A 20747-nucleotide genomic window follows, 5' to 3' on the forward strand; every position below is an offset into this window, starting at 1 on the left:
TAAGTACATCCATTACAACACATGACGTATTGACGTTATTTGTGCGTTGTGTCTGTACTCTGATTGGTCATTCAGCAATAAGTCTCACGTTCATCTGTTTACATAGACATTGACCTCTCATCCAAAGGCGCCCGGTTCAGTATTTACAAATACTTATTGAATTATAAAATAATAAATAAAATATATAATTAAATATAAATAAATAATATTATTGGCATAAATACTTAAAATAAATGATAATATACATTATAATTAAGTATTTGTTTATTGTATTGAATACCGTATGTCTTAACTGGGGCTTATTTGGCAGGGGGTAAGGCTTATATTATGAACATCCTGAAAAATCATGCTAGGGCTTACTTCCTGGTTAGGTCATATTTTTGGGGAAACGGGGTATATGCTGTGCTCAGATTTCTATACCCAAGTACCCACCATCAAGCATCTCATTATGATTACTTTCTTGATGTTAAAAGGGACCAGACAAATCTCTAGCATTTATTATTATCCAGTGGGGCTGTTTAAGAAAAAATAAAAACAAAAAAAACATTGTACTGGCCAACTCACTGGCTCAGATAGTGCCTGAGCTCAGCCAATGTGATGGCCCATACTCAAGGCTGAGCGTGGGTGGTCACAGAACTGTACATTGTTGTAGAAATGTGGGTTGCTATGTTGTCTGAACGCAGCCAACAGGTCCTTTTCCTAGGTTGTTCATGGTTCACAAGCCATGGCTTGTTAGCATAGCTGGGTTCAGGCAAAACTGCAATCCACGTTTCACCCACAAACCATGTTACAAGGACAACCACTCTCAGCCCGTACTCAACCCTGTGTGGGTTCTCATGCTTCAGCCCAGTCAGTGGGGTGACTCAGATTAACATCACACTTGAGCTGAGTTACAAAGCAGAGCTTTGTTTTTTCTCCTCTTATAAAGCCTTGGGCAACTTCTCTGCTTATCACCACGTGTCTGTAACTTTTTTTTTTTGGCAGGATTTAATGAACTGCCACAATGTCATACAAATATGTACAAATGGTTAGAGAGGTATGAATAAAATGACTTTTTCTCGTGTGGAAAGAAGAATCACCAAAGTGATAAGAAGCACCTTTTCTTCCAAATCACTGATTTAGAAGAAATAGGTTGCAGCCAACCACTAGATCGGAGCCTGATTTAAAATGGATTGCAATAGCAGTTCAATATAACAGATAGAGAAGTGATTCTCCAAATGGCATATTTGGACCAAAGTGGAACTATCATTCTGTATGCCTATCATGATCAACAGATGAAGGCATGTTTGTCATGAAACAGAGAGCTTAATTATAGCCTTTCTTTGCCCTGGTGTTGCCCAAATGGATAGAAAAAAGAAAGGGAAGCAAAGGTACCTCTTTCTTCCTTGCAGGCTGATGTTCTTCTGGCTTATTTAGATGCAATTCATAAATTGTAGAGTGCAGTCGTTCTATTCATCAGGGAACATTCTTCATGCAAAACACATTTACCACTGTTGGGGCTCAGGCTAATGACTAGGATGTAGTTTCCACTGTGTTGAAGATACGACCTTGTGTCACACACAAACGCATTTATAGGAGAAGTAGGATTTGGAAAGGGGATGTGTATCTGGAAATGACCCTAATTGTAAAATGGATTTCCCATCTGTTAGGTTATGCCCCAATGGAAAGGAATGAACAAGCAGAGGGATTTTTAATGCCCCCACCGAAAATGCATCACCACAATCATGGAGAATGAGAAGGTTGGGGAGCAGCAGGGACGCTGCTGTAGCTGACAGCCATTCTCCTCCCTTCCATGGGATGAAACCAGCAGGATTAGCACCCTGCTCACCTTTCCCCAAAAAGCCATTTCTTAAGGCAAGTGCAGCACCCCATCCATGTTGACTTCCCAAAGAGTCAACACCATTGCAGTGCGGTTTACTTCTGAGTAAAGGTAAAGGTTTCCCCTTGACCTTAAGGCCAGTCATGCCTGACACTAGGGGGTGGTGGTCATCCCCGTTTCCTAGCCAAGGGAGCCAGTGTTTGTCCCCAGACAGTCTCCGTGGTCCTGTGGCTGACATGATAAACACCGAAGTGCACGGAACGCTGTTAGCTGCCCACCGAAGTGGTACCTTTTTATCTACTTGCATTTTCATGGTTTCGAACTGCAAGATTGGCAGGAGCCAAGACAGAGCAACGGGAGCTCACCCCATTATGCAGATTCGAACCAGCAACCTTTCGATCAACCAGCCCAGCAGCACAGCAGTTTAAACCACTGTGCCACCTGCAGTCCCTTCCTTCTAAGTGCTCCCAAAACTGAGAGTTACTGCTTAGTAGACAAGTATGTAAGTGCTACTGAAGCAGGGTGATTACTTTTGATAGCCATGCATATGATAGCACATTTTGGCTAGTTGTTCCTTGCAGGGCAGGGCAGAAAAGCCAGAACAGTATTGTATTTATTCTGCAGTTCACTGGAGAAGTCAGAGAGCGAGAAAGGAGGAAGCCATGGTAGGAGGGGAAATGTTGAGAGTGTTGGAAAGCAGCTGAAAGCTGATCAGGTTCATTTCCCTCTCAGAATTGCTGTAGTGGTGGTGGTGGTTGCTTTTGACTCCCAAGAGGACACTGCCTCTTACAGTGTGACTCCTCCCCAGCCTGCAGTACCACATGTTTAGCCTGCACTGGAATATGTACCTTGGAAAACACCAACATATTAAAAAGTTGTGATATAACTGGGCTGAAGAAATCCAGGATATAATGGCAGAAATAGCGCAACGAGGATGATTTGGAGTGAACATCATGTGTCACATCAGTGAGTCAGGCATTACAATGCCAGTGAAAATGCCTAGTGTCAATTCCCCCACAGGAGGCAACATTTTTGCATCTTCAGGCACATGGCACATTTTGGAAAAGTGTCTACAGGCACCTCTGCAAACTACTGTTGGGGGAGAAGTTAATGAACCTTCCCCCTACTTGCAATTACCTCCCGCCACCACTTCCGCTGTGCTCACCGCATCCTGAGATAGAGAAACAGCAAAAGTTTCTCAGTTGGATGACACCCTGCCTCTTAGGTGAATGGTAGTAAAGACCAAGGAAGGAAGGAAATGGCAGTGGTAGCAGCTGCAGAGGGAAGATAATCACCATGACCATTAAAGGGGGGAAATTTCTTTAACCAGGGGAAGAAAACGGTTGCAGGTGGGAGGCCATCCTTGCCGTAGGGAGGAAGTTGCTACAGTGAGGAGGAGAATATTGCACAAGGAGAGGGTGGGTGGGTGGGAGTCGAAGGGGTCTCAGTGGGCTCTAGCGCACCCATGGGCTCTGTGTTGCTGGGCACGCGTCTAATATTTTCCTCCCGTGTTCTCAGCCACAGTGCATACTGTCTAACCGAATCCTACTTGTTTAAAGTAATGAAAATGGGACTTAATTAAGAAGAAGGTATTTTATTGATCGGTTTTCTTCCTGATGTACACTTTGCAGTGAAAACAGCCATTCGCAAGGGACACTGGAAATGTCTGCTGCTCCTGCCCCATTGAAATGGGTAGAAATTGCAGAAATAATTGTTCCCATAGACATACAAAGGTGTCAAGATGACGAGAAGCAATGTTGTGAACCAGGCTTTCTTGACACATCGGTAAACAGGCTCTGACTGCCTTTGAGTTTTCTGATTCTTATGGCCCTTTGGTTTGCACAAACAGCTCAGGCTTGATTTGAATGGATCTGTCTTCTTTTTGTCCGTAGGACCTCCTTCTGCCTCAAAAATGGCTCTGCAAGGTTCCTTCAGCTGCTGGAATGGAACAACGATCAAGCTGGGGCAGGTGTGTGACTTTGCCAGAGACTGTGCAGATGGAGAGGATGAAGGACAGCTGTGCAGTAAGTACACTCAAAACCAAGTTTTCAAAGCACTTCTCTGTTTTAGGCCAATGGAGACTGCCTTATGTATGCATATTTCCACCTTTTTCCTGCAAGGAACTCAAGGCAGCTTATTTAAGCCTCCTCTTCTGGTCCATTTGGTCCTTCCAAGAACCCTGTGAGGTAGTTTAGGCTGAGAGGCAGTGGCTGGCCCAGTCACGGAGTGAGCCTCATACCATGCTAATGCCTTCTCAGTCACACAAAGGACGCTCAAATGATGCCTGAAATGTTGCACTCACTAAATGCGGAAGAACTATTCCAGCAAGCTGTGGCCACTAGCTTTTCTGACAAAGGCGGCGGGGGAATTCCAAATTCCTTCTGGCATTTCTCCACAAGGGAAGCAATGCCTATGGGTCCTCTCAGGTACAATATCCCATATGTTGTCATGATCATGTTCTTATAATATAAGCCAAAGGAATGCAAAACAAAGGTTGCTTTTGAAAGAAAAAAAGCCATCCAGGAAATGGTTCCATACTCTGTTCTACTGGAAGATCCAGTTAATGCCCTGAGGTGCAGGAAGAGCTCTGCATTTTTAAAGAAGCTACACACAGGCTTTCCCAGTGCCTGTTTCAAACTTCTATCATAAATAGACGATATATCTATGTATAGATACACTTCTATATAGATATATAGAAGATAGTCTCCAGTCAGCCATGAAGTTCAGTGGTGGCTTTGGGTTAGTCATTGACTCTCAGTCTAACCTATCACATAGCAGTTTGGGGAGGATAAAATGGGGACAAGGAAGAAAATCAGGGTTGTCGTCAAACAAAGGTGTCGTCATAAGAAAGGGTGACCTCAGTTACCCCCACCTGGATCAGATGAATGCATGTTCCAGTCATGAAAGAGGTTTCAACCAATGGTGGAACTTACCAGAGAGGAGATGACCCCGGATTTAATCTTAAGTGGCATCAGCTAGGACCTAGTACAAGATGTAAATGTTGTGGAACCATTGAAAATAGTGACCACAGTGCTATCAGATTTAATCTATATCTAAGTGGAATCTTGTCAAGGAAGACTAATGGAGTCCCATATATCATCTTCAAGAGGCAACTTCTTTAAAATGAGAGAATCAGAAAAGGAAGTTGAAAGTGGGAGTGAAGAGGATTAATGCCCTTCTGAATGCTTGGTGGTTATTTAGAACTGCCATACTAAAGGCTCAGATGAAATGTATACCAAAGGTTAGGAAAGGCACCTGAAGACCAAGAGAACAGCAGCATGTTGGAGGTCATCAGCAGTGCCAAGGAAGTTATTAGTGATAAATGGAAAATGGAAGTCATTTAAATCCAAAGTGAGTCCAAATATTAGAATCCAGAGGGGTCATCATATGAAGTTGGCTGGTGAGTGATTCAGGACTGCTTCCCACAGCACATAATTTATCTATAGAATTGACTTCCACAGGGCATAGAGTTGACCACTTATTTGGAAGGCTTTAAGAGGGAATTGGATAACGTCATAGAGGATAAGGCTATCATTGGTGACTTGCTCTGATAGTTATATGCTACATTGCCTATATATACCAGCTGCTAGGGAGCATGGGTGTGAAAATGCTGTTGTACTCATGGCCTACTTTGTGGTTTTCTATGGGTATGTGGCCAGCCACTGTGTGAACAGAATGATGGGCTCGATGGACCTTTGGCCTGATCCAGCTGGGCTCTTTTATGTTCTTACACTTTTAGGATTTTTTGTACGGCCTTTGGTTCTTACAAGAAAAAGACAAGATACATACTAAAATATGGGGACTTAAAAGGAAGGAAAGTTACATGTACATCAAAGACTGGACCCAGAGTTTGTTCTACTTACAGTAGACCTATAGGACTTCAGCTAGGCTACACTAACACAGACCACATTGATTTCAGTGAGTCTGCTCTAAGTAAATGAGGACCTAACCCCAGAGCGATGCACAGAAATTCACTGGAAAGAGAAATCCTTCTCATGTGTTACATGCTTTTGTCGATGAAAGATCTATCCAAGGAAAAGGGAAAGGGGAGCACTCTGAAGTCTGGAAAAGTCAATATAACAAAAGTGGATGTGGTGCAGGGAGAGAAGCAGGCAGGAAAGACAAAGGCCTAGGCTATCACAGGAAACCATGCAGCAGACCTGAATTATGCAGCTGAAACACCATCAAGCAGAGTGATTCAGGCTTCACTCACAGTGTGTGGGAGGTGGAAGCGTGAGGCATGAGATTTAGAGAATGAGTTTTCCTGGCACATCCTCTGGTTGGGAGAGGAAATGAGTTGTGTGAGTTTAAGATGAAACACAGGCAGGTGACTGCAACATCCTGACAGTCCTATGGAGACCATTTTATAATGAAAAGGGGCTGATTCATTTGAACTTCACTGGTAGATGTGAGCCAGTACAGAACTACCCACAAAGGAAATAGTAACGGAGGACTTCAATAATACGGCGGTGCTCTTCCTCCACAGAACTACCGCAAGTTCTCTGTAAATTGAGGACTGATCCACACAGATGTTTTTGGATTACTCTACATGCTGGATATATTAGTTTTGTTGATAGCAATTTTGTGATTGCTTTGCTAGATTTCCCCTTCTGAGAGCTCAAATAGTGTACTTGCCTATAATAGGGGAATACTCTACCGGATATGGGAAATTTGAGATCAGACTTGTTGACTTTGTAGTACTCCAAATGTGGCACACAGGGGATGCGATACTGGGAGTTTGTGGGCTGACAAAGGGTTCTTCATAATGTCTTTCCTTTGTGCTCTAATATATTGAGACTGCACAGGTCCATACTGATATCTCCCAATGCATGCACACACAGAGAAAAATCTTCAGGCCAAGCCACCATCCCTTCTCCTGCAGAAGCTGCCAGCTCTCTAGCCAGACCAAGCAAAATTGGCCTATGGACTGTTTCACAACTTGTATATATGCCACCCAATTCTGCTTAATTTTTTTATTGACATTGGGGGCATTCTAAGAAGATGTGACATTACACATTTGAATAAAGGACTATCTAGGGGAGAGGGTGTGGTGCACATTCTAGGATTTCTTTACATCCCACCTTTTTTCCTTTCAAGGAACTTAAAGCAGCTTACATATTTTTTCCTGTCCTCTCAGTCCTTCTCTCCTCTAGTTGGTCAACCCTTCTCTCTTGATGTCATGTCATGGGGTCAAGAGTTGTGCCAGGCTCAACGGTAGGAGGTTTTTTCCCCCACGCTCCTTGCAGTTGGAAATCCTGACTATTCTCAACTTTTCCTGAACATCTGGGGAGGGTTCTCTTGAAATGAACCCCTCCACTTCTCCCATTTCAGCATCTGAGAACTCGAGTTCCCAGGACTGCTCATCATCTGATGAGGCCATATTTGCCTGGCCTTGGAACTCAAGGAAAAAAACCCATCCCTTTCATTCCTAACACTATCATGTGCAGCAAACATAAAAGCTATGATCAACTGAGGAAAATCTGCAAATGTCTATTTGACATGGATTTGGCAAGTTCCAGAAAGTTATGTTAGATACAGACTATTTTATCTGGCATTATGTTCCATGTGTTAAATTCTGAAATTACAAACAGAATGAAGACTCAGATTTGTGTGTAATTGTCAATACTATGAACAATAGTATTTATCAGAAAGTATGTTGTTTGAAATAGACTCTATTGTTACATTTGTTTACTTATATCGCCTTTTAATAATTATTCATAGATCAATATGATAATGTAATAACCAACACTGTTGCAGCTAAATATGTGAATAGCTTTTACTCTTCAATAGAAAGTCTGAGATGATGAACAGGGTTCCTTCCTCATGAAATGGCAAAGCATAGACCCTTCAATTCTCCACCACTGGTGGAGCAAAATCTATCGTCTAATGTTGCCACAGTGGCCTGGTTTGGATATAATATTAAACCAGAGTTTAACTTTTCATGAAAAAGCCTGTAGCTGTGATACAAGGCCTACCTTTCAACACAGTGAGGAAGTTACATCCAAAAGTTCCTTTGGGGTTTTGTGAAAGGGTAGCAATGGTTAGCTATGTATTTTTGTGGTAATTTCACTGTCAGAGAGAAACAGAAAGATGCTTGTAGGATTTTCTGCTTCAGATGACAAAACAGCTTGACTGGCTTTGCAAGGCAGCCATGTACCTTGACTGCAGTGGAGAGGTCTCTGCTGCTTTGTCTCAGGCAACAAAACACGGCTCAGCCTTGCCACCAGGAAGCAATCAGAGGTATCCACTTAGATTTTCAGCTAGCCAGTGTCCCTGTCATATTCCATTTTGTATCAGACCAGAAGGAGGATCCTACGTGTGTGCAATGCAAGAGCGATCCTTCATGAAATGCAGCATCTGAGCAAAACAGACTTATTCTTCAGTGACGAGTTTGTGTTGTCTGGTTTGAGAGAAGTTCCAAGAACTTCAATTCTTGCAGCCCAAACACTCATCTGGAGTCTGAAAGTTTATCACTGAATGGGGTCGGTCCTGAAAGCCACTGTTTCCTGTGGTGATTCACAGATGCACTGATCAGCTAATGGAAATGTGCTAGTCTAACTAAGTGGGAATCAGTCACTGGCCCCACAGACTGGGGAGTTGCTGGGTACTTCGCCCACTGCACCGCCACAATCCAGCTGATCAGCTTGGGGGCAGAGGACAGATAACTTTTTCTGCTGTTCTTTAACCAGCAGTAATACAGACTGCTGGAAGGGCCTTGTCCTCTTCAAGAAATTCTGATACAGAGGTCAAGTTGACTCACTGGGAGAGCGGTTTGGAGCTCCCCCACCCACCCCATAAGCTATCTCATCTCCTGATCTCTGAGGGCAGAGATAGGCAGGTTTAAATCTCTCCCTCTCCATCCTCTGAGATGTGGGTGAGTAGGTTAAAACCATGTGTGTCTATGCATACACATATCTGAGATCCCCCTCCCCACCCCCCACCCCCGAGCAGCTCAGCATGTGGACCCTCGGGTCAAACAGGCTGCTCACCTTTGTTTTATCAGTCTTGCTCCTGACGTTAAAAAAACCTTTAAGTGCTCTAGAAGCATGAAACTCTCAGACACCTACTTTTGAAATTGAGGACAATGCTGAGCCACTGATTACAGATTTTTTTTGTGGGGGGGAGTTGCTGATTGTTAAGTTATTATTTGCATTTCATTATGAATGAACAGGCTGAATATCAAAGCTAGACATGAGGTGATGGAAAAGCCGTGTCGGCACCATTTGATGTAAGATGGCTTTTGCATGATCAACATGCACATGTGAGCCCATTCTAATGTGGATATGATAACCACAGCAAACTTTTGGGTGAGTTCTGTGCATAGCCATTGCTTCTCTGGATTAGGCTGGTATGAACCTGACATGTGAAAACCAAGAGAATCAGGAAAACGCCACATGACACATGAGCCAGAAATGTTGACGCTTGAGGCGGAATTGCAATGAATGACTGTCACTGGTTTATCACAGGTAGGACACATTACACTAAGTGAAGAAGTCTGTGCATTCAGAGCACAAGACAGCCAGAGGTTTATAAAGACATATTTATGTCAGAAAGAAAGTAGTGTAGTGGACTAGCAATTGTTCTTTTAATACAGCTCCATTGCTCCTTGCACAATAAGCTTTCCTGCCAATTTTTTCCCTGGGCCCTAGGCAAGGTTAGATGCCTCCCCCCGACTGCTCTGGCTTGTTTACACCATTCTGTATACTGTACAGCAGGCACTGAAGTGATTTAAACTGGATGGCACGCTGAGCTGTTTCAAGAAGAATTCTGGATACGCCTGGTTCTGACTTTTGATTCAGACCTTAGCCTGAGGATGAGACAGTGAAAGATTTCGATGAAAGAAGAATGAATGTGACATCTTCTTTCAAGAGGAGAACTTCATAATCCAATATTTTTTCTGAACATTTTTGCAGGCAAACAGCTTTGGCTAGAAAGGGAGGCAGTGAATGGAGGGGCTGATACTCAAGGCTCCTCCTCCTCCTCCCATTGGATCATTTGTTTTAAGCCATGTCTTCTCCTGCCTTGCTAGATCTCAGTCCACAGGCAACCGAGCAGTCAGTGTGATGATGATGTAGCACTCCATCCCCAAAGAGAGCCAACCACTGAGGGCTGACTGTGGCCTGGCATTTCCTATACTCTTCACTGAGCAGGACTGAGATGGTCTGTAGCCAAGGCAGCTCTCTGGACAGTCCCTCCATTGCTGCTAGTTTCAGCTCCACCCTGATGGTCACTTCTGTATTTTAGAAGAATAGCTGTGCAAGTGTGTAGCAGCATGAGGACATGTGCCTGAATTCACGAATGTCTTCCATTCACAAATGCTCAGCCTAATTGCATTCCCACATTGGATTCTGTGGAATGAGCCCTTTTCTGTGCATATTTCTTTGCATGTGCTGATTAGTTCCCTCCATGAGAGTGAGCATGCAAGAGCACCCTGAGCCACACGTCTGGCTTGTGGTGAAATGTTTTGGGGCTCAGTGGTTTACCAAGCCTCGTTTGGAATAGGAGGCATGTCCAAGGTTTCGTGAGGATTTTGTTTGAACCGCATTTGGAAGCAAAATAGCCTGATCCACACCACTCAGGCTACCTTGTGGAACACAAATCAAGTTATCTTTCAGATGGTATACTTATTAGATCAAATGGATAATCTGTGGGAAAAATACATGCAAAAGCTCATATTTAAATACAGCTTCTGTGCAGACTGTTTAAAAATGCAGATTAATATAGAAGCAGGATGGAACTGACTAAACAATGAGCAGGGGTGTACTTGACATGAACTGGAAACCGTGTCTGGATGGATGGAAAGCCCTTGGATCTAACCCTAACTGTATAGTTAACTTATAGGCTACCACAGCACTCATGAATTTTGTCCAGCACTGTGATGCCCTAGTTCATCTCTATCCCAATACCTACAAAGGTGGAAACTGGGTATAGCAGCAACCTAATACTTACAAGGCTATGGTTTTCCCAGTTACAATGTATGGCTGTGAAAGTTGGACCATAAGGAAGGCTGAGCGCCAAAGAATTGAGGCCTTTGAACTGTGGTGCTGGAGATGACTCCCATGAGTCCCTTGGACCACAAGGCGATCAAACCGGTCAGTCCTAGAGGAGATCAACCCTGACTGCTCTTTAGAAGGCCAGATACTGAAGGTGAAACTCAAATACTTTGGCCACCTAATGAGAAGGAAGGACTCCCTGGAGAAGAGCCTAATGCTGGGAACAATAGATGGCAAAAGAAGGGGACGGCAGAGGATGAGGTGGTTAGAAGCAGTTGGTATGAGCTTGCGTGGACTCTGGGGGATGGTGGAGGACAGGAAGGCCTGGAGGAATGTTGTCCATGGGGTCACGATGTGTCGGACACGACTTTGCGACTAACAACAACAACAATACTTACTGTTGAACCTGCTACATTTTATTGACTTATATAAACAAAATTGAGTAGAAAGTGACAAGTAAAAGTTTTAAATAAACAACATGGTCTGTCTGCACAGGGGAATGAGATAAGGAAATTCTGTTGCCCACTCTGAGTGTTAAGGAAAGGATGGGCTAAAGTAAAATGTTAATTTAATGGCACCACAGCAGGAATGAAAGAAGCAGAGCAGAACAAAAAGAGAGGAGAAAAGAGAACTGATTTCTGTAGAGCCATGGGCTGATCTAACACTCTGAGCGTGAACACATTAGACTTACTATTGATTTAGTTGGGGCCAAGAATCCAATGACTTTAAAAAAATCCATATTACTTTCTGCATAGAAACTTTCGTAAGATGGCAAGACAGTAATTGAATAAATATATGAGTTTCCAAACTACAGGCACTATATTACATTGATTTTGTTAAAAAGAAAATCTGTAGGTCTAAAGAAACTCCAACGTGTCACATGATTATTGCCAAAGCAGAAGTGTAAGAATAACCCAGTCTCTATTAAAGTCAAGCAATGAAAATTCTGGAAAAGAAATGCTTGCTCTGCTTGGAAATAGTGTGATCATATACACAAGGCACAGTTAACTCAGGCACCCTAATACCAAGCCCTATTACATTTTGTACTCCAATGTGCTCATGCAGGGTACTCATCCCCTTCAACTGATAGGGCAGATCTGCACAGAGAGATACATGTGAGGATCGACTCTCTGCCACAACAAATCAAAAAGAACAGACCCTGTGGACAGGGTCCTGATCACTTCCTTATAGCAAATTGTTCAGTCATACAGACAAGGAATCATCTTGGTTAACGACAAGCATTTAATGGATACTATCTACATCAAAGGCATTCCTTTCAGGGGCTTTTCTATATGGGGCATTTATCATTCACAGAATATTCACTACTCATAGTTGTTTATGGTTGTTTATGGTTATGTTGTGACCATCCAATTTTGTTCCTGTGTCTGAAAAGCACGTTCCATGAGATTTTTAGAACAAGGAACAAGCAGCAGTTAACTCTGAAAATGAAAGGAAGTGAGGTTTTCACTTGTGTCTTTGCATTATTCCACCATACCATAGTGCCACCTAGAGGTAATATAGCAGAAAAGCAGAAATACAGAGTGCTCAGATTCCTGGGGCAACTGAAAGCACTTACAGCAGATGGAAAGCTAATTCACCCTAACAGCTCAAAAACAGTGCTCTGTACTTATGGTGGAAACCTGTTGAAATCATGCTATCTGAAGAAACCCTAGCTGAACAATCAAGGACAATTTTAATGCGTCCATGATGCCAACTACCAAATGATTATGGTGTCTCACCAAATGAAAACCCTCCCACCTCCAATTTATGGTTTTGGATTATTACAATTTATTCTTATTTTCTGCTAGCTGATGTAACATCAAAAGTGAAGGGGCAGCACAATCCTCTGTCTTGGCAGACAGAAGTCCACCTGGCCATAGAATTTTTCCAAGTTCCAGCTCCAGCCTTGGAAACTTGCTGTGCCCTCCCTTGTCATTGTTGCACAAACCACCACACCAGCTGCAGTCCCACGGTCATGAGTGTGGCCACAGAGATGGATTTCTGAGGGCAGGAAGGGAAGGAGACAAGCTCTTCCAGCATGCAAAGTATCCCGGCAGTTCCTCCACCTTTTTCCCATATGCTCTGCGGCCAAACGGGTGGATGGCCACAATCAGCCATCAACATGTTTCCCATGGTAGGAGGAGAACGGAGACAACTTTCAGCTGCGCACTCCACCATACATAGGATGCCCACTAACCTCAGAGCAACCTCACTGGACTATGCCTATAGGTTTAAATGTTAAGCTACAGCTATTATTTATGATTGTTGGTAATGTGCCACTGTTAACAACATACATGATACAAACTAGATGTCCCTGGTCCAAGCCCTGAATCTCAGCCATCAGCACATGGGCTTGTGTTTTGAATGCCATGCTCTGTCAGCCTCGCTGCTCTCTTGCCCCTGCACTTGCAACAGACAGACATCTGCAGCATGGAATTAATTGTATTGGCTTATGCTGCAGATGGCTGTGAGGAAGAGGTTCCCAGCCTTAGATCCCCACATGCTGTCAGTCTGCAACTCCATCATCACCATCTGGCATGGTCAATTGCCAGGGATGGCAGGTACAGTAGCCCAACAACATCTGAGAACCTAAGGCTGGGAGCCACCACATTAAGGGTATGTTGAGATGGGGTACAAAAGCTCTTGGAGCCCTTAGGAAAACACTGCACAAGGTTGTTGCTGCAGCACTGTGTGGAAACAACATCCTTACATAAGGAGAACTGCTTCCTTTTATTCGGTGCCCAGTTCCGTGTCTCTGATCGGTTCTTTGTCTCTTGCAACTGCTCTTTTGCAGAAAAACTACCCCCTGGCTTCTACTGCTCTTTTGAAGATGGAGAGTGTGGCTGGACCCAGAGTTCATTGACCCCCCAAGAAGTTCATCTGTGGCACATTGGAAATCCACAGTATAACCACTTGTGTGCATTGAAAGGTATGTTGCAGTGGCTTCATGCAATGATCTGATGCGCATGAGACAACAACCCACCCCCAGCCCCGGACAGTGAGCCGTGCTTGGTTCTTGTGGCTTCCAAACCCAGACCATTTTCCTCAGGGTGGCCTGTTTATTTTTCCAGTAATAAACTTTTTCCTTGACAACCAATGGTCCATCACAAAATTTGTCCATTCAGCTGGAACTGCATGGCTGGCCCCAGTGTGGATTATGAACGATGGTGAGTGTGCCTCTCAGCAGGAACAGCAAGATATCCCTTGTTGCTCTTGCTGCGCTCACCCAAGCCTCCACCAGGCCAGCCACCCCACAGACGCCCAGTGCATCGCTTGCCCTGTCCCACTGAGGTCAGGAGACATTTGGCTCACTTCCACCTGTTTTTCCCAGAGATCAATCTTTGCAATCTGTTTTGACACCCACTGGCAGCCCTCTCTGGAACACTCAGTGAACTCCAGTACATTTTAGAAGGGTTTTATTGACAGGGTTCTCCACATTTTAAGGGAATCTAGAGTCTCAGAATAGATGGAAAATGTGGGGGCATTGAACTGATCAGGGGAATAGGTCCCCTATGATGGCAGGGGATAAATTGTGTGTAATATCTATTAATCACATTAAATTTAATGGAAAGGAAATTGCTCTAAAAATTCAAAAGAGAAGAACATTTCAGTGAAATTCTATGGGCTGTGTATTGGCTTCTTGGGCTTGCCTTTAGTTAAGACGTGGCTGAGAGTGAGTGAGTGTGTTGTACACTTGGATCTGTTCCTCTCGGGTTTCTCACACTTCCATTAAAGTCCAAGGAAAGGCATAATAATGTAACCCCTCCCAAGAGGCTCAAGAAGTACAAGCAGCCATAAGGAAAGAGATGAGCACCCATCTTTGGCCACTTCACACTGATAAGGTAATCTCAGTGGCACCAAAAGACATTTTAAGGCAACCTGGGAATGAGGCAGAAAAACAGAAGCCTCTTTTATAGAACACTTTCAAGAAACTGAGTGACAGATTTTGGTAGAATGCTGGTAAGAGGAAAAGTCTGTGTATGTAAGAGAACATGATGCTAATGGGCAGGTTTTGTACAAAGTAAGTAAGTAAGTAAATAGTATATTCTTTGTTTAAAGTTAGAAATCAGGTTTTAAATGATCCTGCTGAACATATCCAGCATTTTGAGAGATGGTTTAGAGACTCTCGGCCTAGTTAATTAGCCTTGTAGTTCTTTACTGTTTTAAGCTATTGTGGAAAGAATAAGTAGTTGTTCATTTCCAAGGTTCAGTAATTCACAGCACTAAGATTTCCATTCCTTTGGAGTTCTTTTCCTGCAGCCTTTATGATGATAGAAATGACCTTCAGCCTCCAGCTTCAGTGAAATATTACTTTTGCATCTTTCATAGCGGCGAGGGTTCACTCAAAATCAATTTAAAAAAAAAAAAAGTGGAAGCCTTTTGATACGGATCAAGTGAAGAAAACAAATCCCAAGCCAGGGATAAACGCTGTTTGTGAAGGAAGCAGACAGAGCATTTGCATATCACTCCCAAGGAGAGACCTGAGAGTATTCGAAACTGCATTGCTACATCCAAAGAATATTGAAAAATGCCTTGAGCCATATGTTATCCCTGCTAATAGCAGATCTAGAACAAGGTCTTTTCCCACAGGCCGGCTGACCGGGTAATCAGTGTGTGGGACTCCAAGGCTTGGAGGACCTGGCACAGGGTAGCAGAACACTGCATTAGGCCTCCAAGGTGTGAGTTGAAGATCTTTGGCTATACTGAGGGAGCACCAAGCCTTTGCATGAAAATCCCCAGGTACTCACCTGCACAGGTGCTCAGCCTTTGAAACCAAACACTACATCACTGCACAAAACGTCTCCTGAAGCATGGGCTAACCTTGACTTCATTTCCCCTCCTTTTTTCCCCTTCCAGAATGTGCACTTCTGCTTAACACCAGTGAGTCATCAATTGCAGAAACTGTTGTGGTGACCAGTGCTGTGTTTCCGGCTCCGATGAAAAACTCGCCTTGTGAGGCAAGTACTTCTGAGCAGCTGTATGCAGGCAGGTGGCTGTGCAGATGAGCAAAAAAAGATGAATTTCTTGCCACTTTAAGACTTCTCAGAACAGCCTTCATTTAGAATGGTTGGGGATAGAACTACGAATTCTTGGCACAGGGGTCACTCCTCCAAAATTCAAGGCTGAGGTATTCCATTCCAAGGGCTGCTATTCCCACTGACTAAAGTTTCTCTGTGTGTCCTTCATTTGCGCTCCCACGAATGTATGCAGACATTTCCAAGTTGGGGAAATTAGCTCAAACACACTCACATTAATAGTTCAAATGCAGATTTTATTTTTTACATATTTTTCTATTCTGAAAAGCATCCATGCGCACATTTGTTATAGTGGAGAAAAATACCTCCATTAGTATACTCAGCTCCTATCACATGAAAAAATGTATTGACTTTGACATAACTAATTAATAAGTAGAAAAAAAGAAGATTGGGAGAATTAATGTTTGTCAAATAAAGAAGTGAAGGTTGCTATATGAATCATAGAATCATAGACTAGTAGAGTTGGAAGGGGCCGTGAAGGCCGTCAAGGCCAACCCCTGCTGTTGAAGGAAAAGAGATCAGAGGATCTCCATTCAGGGGGTTTAGAAGACTTTGTAATCAGAGGGTCTTGGCTGCTGCTCAAACATGGCAAAAACAGGTAGGACGTGGGAGCAAAGAAAAGAAATAGAGCAAGAGGTGGCCACAGTTACCTGACTCAGAGAAAGGAGATCAAAGGGACTTTGCTTCTGCATGAGCCGCAAACATAAAAATGCTGCAGGTAGCGATGACCCAATAGCTGCCTCCATTCTAATTTTAAAAATGAGGCACTCCGCACAAGCCAGATTATAGCTGCATCTAAGAGAAAAGGGTCTTGGAGGGACAATGCTGGTGGTTCAGACACTATTTGGGGCCTTGGCACCATAACCAATTAAGGTGGTTCAATACAAAAGCATAAGGAGGATCCCATCCCAGAGAACTTGGACTTGGTGCCAGAATAGAATTTAATCATTTATATACTGCCCCATAGCTAAGGCTGTCTGGGTGGTTAAGAAAAGTTAAAAATAAAGGTAAAATAGAGGACTGTGCTAAGAAAGAGTCAGGAGGCTCATAATGGATGTCAATAGAAAACTGGCTTTACTCTTGGGGCTGAGATGGATGCAAAGGATGAGCGAATTAGCTTCCCTCCCTCCTGCACTGTGACATTGCAGTGAACAAATGGCGCACGCTGCACCTGGCTGTGTAAACACGCTTGCAAATGGGAGTATGCCGGCCTCAGTGTTTGAGATCACGGTAGAGCACAGAAACTGTGCTAGCGTTCACACAGTGGGTGGCTGTTATCCCTCCAGCCTGGACTCTTCACTGTCCTCTTACCATTAGAAGCCACTATTTGGAGCCTTGAGCTTGAACCCAAACTGTGAGGAGTGGTGTCCTCGCCAGTCTGCTGGACTGCTTGGTCTGATTGGAGGAAAGCAACCCCTGAGAGGTCTCATTCAGGCAGGGTTTGCTGTGAACGTGACCTCCAGAAACAGATAAGCCACAGTCTGCTGGGGAAAGGGCTCCCCTTAGGTTTGCTTTTAATTCGTGCAGGGTCAAGCGGGAGGGGTGCTTCCTTCCTTGGAACCACCATTGGGCTCCTGTGAATGATAGATTCGCTCAAGTAAAGAGGGAATGAGAACGGTTGTGTTTGGCCTTTAGATGTAATTAACATCTCTGATGTAAATCACTGGTGCTCTTTCGCAGCAGCAGGAAAATGACATACCCAAGAGGCATATAAAATTAAAATTGGAAACCGCTTTGCCACTAGTGTGCAGAGAGTACAAAGTAATTACAGGAGGATTGTGTAAATAGGGGATGCCAGGGCATAAGAAAGGATCCTGGCTTCCAATTTCCATAATTAAAGTGTGTGACATATACCTTGAAGGGTCCTTATTAGTGAAGGGTTCATGTGAATGGAAACCATGAATTTTTGGCTTTTTCTTTCTTTTGACTACTGTTCATGATAAAATTATCAGCATTTTTTAAAAATATTGATGATCCTGATCAAGACATCCCTGTAGATACCCACTTGGGGATATGGTTTGAAGGTCAAATAAGCAAAGGTGGCCATGTTGGGCCCTACGAAACAAAAATCCAAAGTCAGGCACCAGAAGTCAGAAGTATCCCTATGGCAACTATCAGTTTCACCAGAACTCTTCATAGTCACTACATTAGGCAAACCAAGCTGCTGCGTGGAGAAGCATGTCAGCTTTGGGCCTGTGCTGGTCATAGACCTCAGGTGAAGGAAGAAGTGCCAATGTTGTGCTTCAGTGTAAATCACTGTAAAGCAGAAGTGGGCAGCTTGTAGCCATTGAGATATTTTCACTGACAAATTCTTACAGCCTAGCCAGCACAGCCAGTGGTGAGGGAAGACCGGGCTTGTAGGCTTGCAGGTTGCCTGCCCTTGCTATAAAGAGACGGTGAGGACAAATAAGCACTTTTTGGGAATGAAATACCCATAAATCAGGGATAGGTGCAGGCAGGCAAGCAATGCACTGCTATCCTTGTGGAATCTCTCCTCTTGCCCTCGTCTCTTCTTGATGTATTTATCCCCATAGGCTTGCTTTTGCTTGCTTTTCCCATGCATTTTGCAACATTTTGTGTCCTGCTTTTAGTGAAAAGGTACAAAGCCATGCTCGGGGCCCCACCCACTGGACAGAGCAGGATTATATAAGTGTATATTTGCTACAGTGGGGAAAGGTGATACAGAGAGAGAGAGAGAGAGAGGCAGTTTGCAACCAGTTCTCCCAGTATTACTCAGCATATTTTAAAACTGCCAAATAAACTGTACGGTGAGTACCCCTCACCATCAGATTCCAGTTGTTCTAGCTCAGGGAGTCCCTCCATCCCTCAGTCACCATCTTTCCCTAAGGTGGGGGTATGAGAAGACAGAAGATTCTGCTTTAGAGATTGGGCCCATTCTTCCTACAAAAGTCCATTTGAGGATGTGGGAACAAATTCTGAGTCAGAGGAAGAGGAGTGGCTGGAATCTGCTGCTGAAAATCCAAGGCTAGAGAACTCAGAGATAAGCCAGGCATTCCCTGAGAATCTGTCAAATATCTGAGAAAGTCTAGTGAGTGTGTGAATGAAGAGAAGGGTGGACACAGCAGCATCCATCCCAGGGCATGGTGTCAAGTCGAGAGCGCCGGCTGGCTGAGAAGCATCAGATGCTCCAATGACTGGCCCTCAGGCAGGAGGATCTGCCTAGATCCTGGTTTGGATCATGTCAGTTTGGAAGGGAGGAGAGGAATTCCCTTTGGAGCCAAGCTTTTCTCTGTTGGCCAGTATTCTAACTTTGCTCAACTCTTTTGATACTGATTTCTTCAGTAGTCTTCATTTGAACTGGAAAAAGCCAGCCTGTATGGTCAGCATGAGCATGAGAGAGCCTTTTTATTAGAAAGCCATTGTCCAGGTCTGCTTGAAAGCCAGGAGGAAAAATGGCTTTGACGTCTTCTAAGCAGCCTACCATCTTCTTGCCACTGGCATCAGCTGAGATGACCCCTCCTTCCTTGGCCATCTGGGCACTGCTGGGCCTGGTTCCTGGACCCCAACCCTCCTCCCAGCTATATGGGCTTGGGGTCCCAGAAACCCAGTCCTGCCTCCGCATGGCATTTAAACTTGGAAAAAGACCTTCCTTTGATGCCAAAGGAAATACTGGGCCCCAGACTTTATGTGTTCCTGGAAACTGCCCTGGCTATCAATACCACCATCAGGTGATGGACACAGGAATGTGAACTTGCTAGAAGGAGGAGCATGAAAAGCACAGGGCTGTCACACAGCAAGGAAGACGAAGAATGACGACAAAGAAACTAATGGCAAGTGTGCAGACAGGGGCACCTGAAAGCATCTCCTCATTCACATACCAGTCTGAAGCAAAATTATTCATTTCATGCTGCACCTCACAACAGGGATTACCCTACACCTCACACCATAGGACAGTGCGCTATTAAACATAAAAGAAAACCTGGCCTCTTCCATTCCTTTATTGCCATTTTGTGTTTAGTTCCATTTCAGTTCCATATTTTTCTGCATTCCACTTTTGATCGATAGATTGCTGTTTTTAAAACTCTGTGTAAACTACTTTGAGAAGGTTGTCATATAGCATAAAAATACTGCAGGCTACCAAACCAACTCTGACTAGATGGATAGACAGATCTAAGACACCATTAAAGAAAGCATTCACTTTTCAGCGAAATGACAGCAGGAGCCAAGTTCAGGTTAGTTTTTCTAACCTGCTGGCTAGAGAGTTCCTGGCTTCTCCGTATGGTTTTGGGAAAAGATTTGCACTCTAGTCCCAGGCGTGCTTATTTGGCAACAGCTGTGCATGGAGGATCTGGGACCAAACCAGACAGGAAAGTGCTTATGAAACATGTGCTTACCTATTCAACCAGAAGAATAAAAATTAACATCCATTTCCATTTTTCTAAGTTAAGCAAGCGATCTTTCTCAAAACCATCATTAATATTATTCATGATATTATATGATACAGTTGCACAATTGTGCAGCTTGTTATAAAGAAGAGATAAGATACAAATACAACTCAGCAGAATGAGATAAACATATATGTAGATATGCTTTATCTACTTGTATGCTGTATGTTTTCCTTGAGCCTGACTGCTTTCCAATATTGAAGCCAGGCTGGAGGGAAACAAGATAAAGCACCAAATGGAGGGGGGAAAGGGAACACAGCAGGGAGGTGATGTGGGCTGGACCCCAGCCTTCCTTGCGCTCCGCTCCCCAACATCTCCTTTGCAACCCAACGAAGCAATCCATGTTTACGAAGCAATCCATGTGTCCAATCTGGCCCTTAGCCCCTGCTTTCTCACTCCTTATCCCTCAGCTAGAGTCATTTTTAGCCCTCTAAACATAGGAGATTTTGCATTATTCCTAGTGGACATCTCCCTTCAGACAATGAGACACTTG

The 20747-nt window shown here is 43.9% G+C and overlaps 1 protein-coding gene across 1 annotated transcript in view; it reads left to right on the top strand.

The window, feature by feature from the left end:
* The first annotated feature begins 3720 nt into the window (after positions 1 to 3720).
* The window catches only part of ALK (ALK receptor tyrosine kinase), a 146981-nt gene continuing 129954 nt past the window's right edge, over positions 3721 to 20747 (top strand). The window contains exons 1-3 of the mRNA XM_044438852.1: positions 3721 to 3843; positions 13607 to 13741; positions 15670 to 15770. Coding sequence (XP_044294787.1) covers positions 3732 to 3843; positions 13607 to 13741; positions 15670 to 15770 — 348 coding nt within the window. The 5' untranslated portion in view covers positions 3721 to 3731. The remainder of the gene's footprint in view (positions 3844 to 13606; positions 13742 to 15669; positions 15771 to 20747) is intronic.

The sequence above is a fragment of the Varanus komodoensis genome, unplaced genomic scaffold (assembly GCF_004798865.1).
Source record: "Varanus komodoensis strain SLA01 unplaced genomic scaffold, ASM479886v1 scaffold1, whole genome shotgun sequence".
Taxonomy (NCBI): domain Eukaryota; kingdom Metazoa; phylum Chordata; class Lepidosauria; order Squamata; family Varanidae; genus Varanus; species Varanus komodoensis.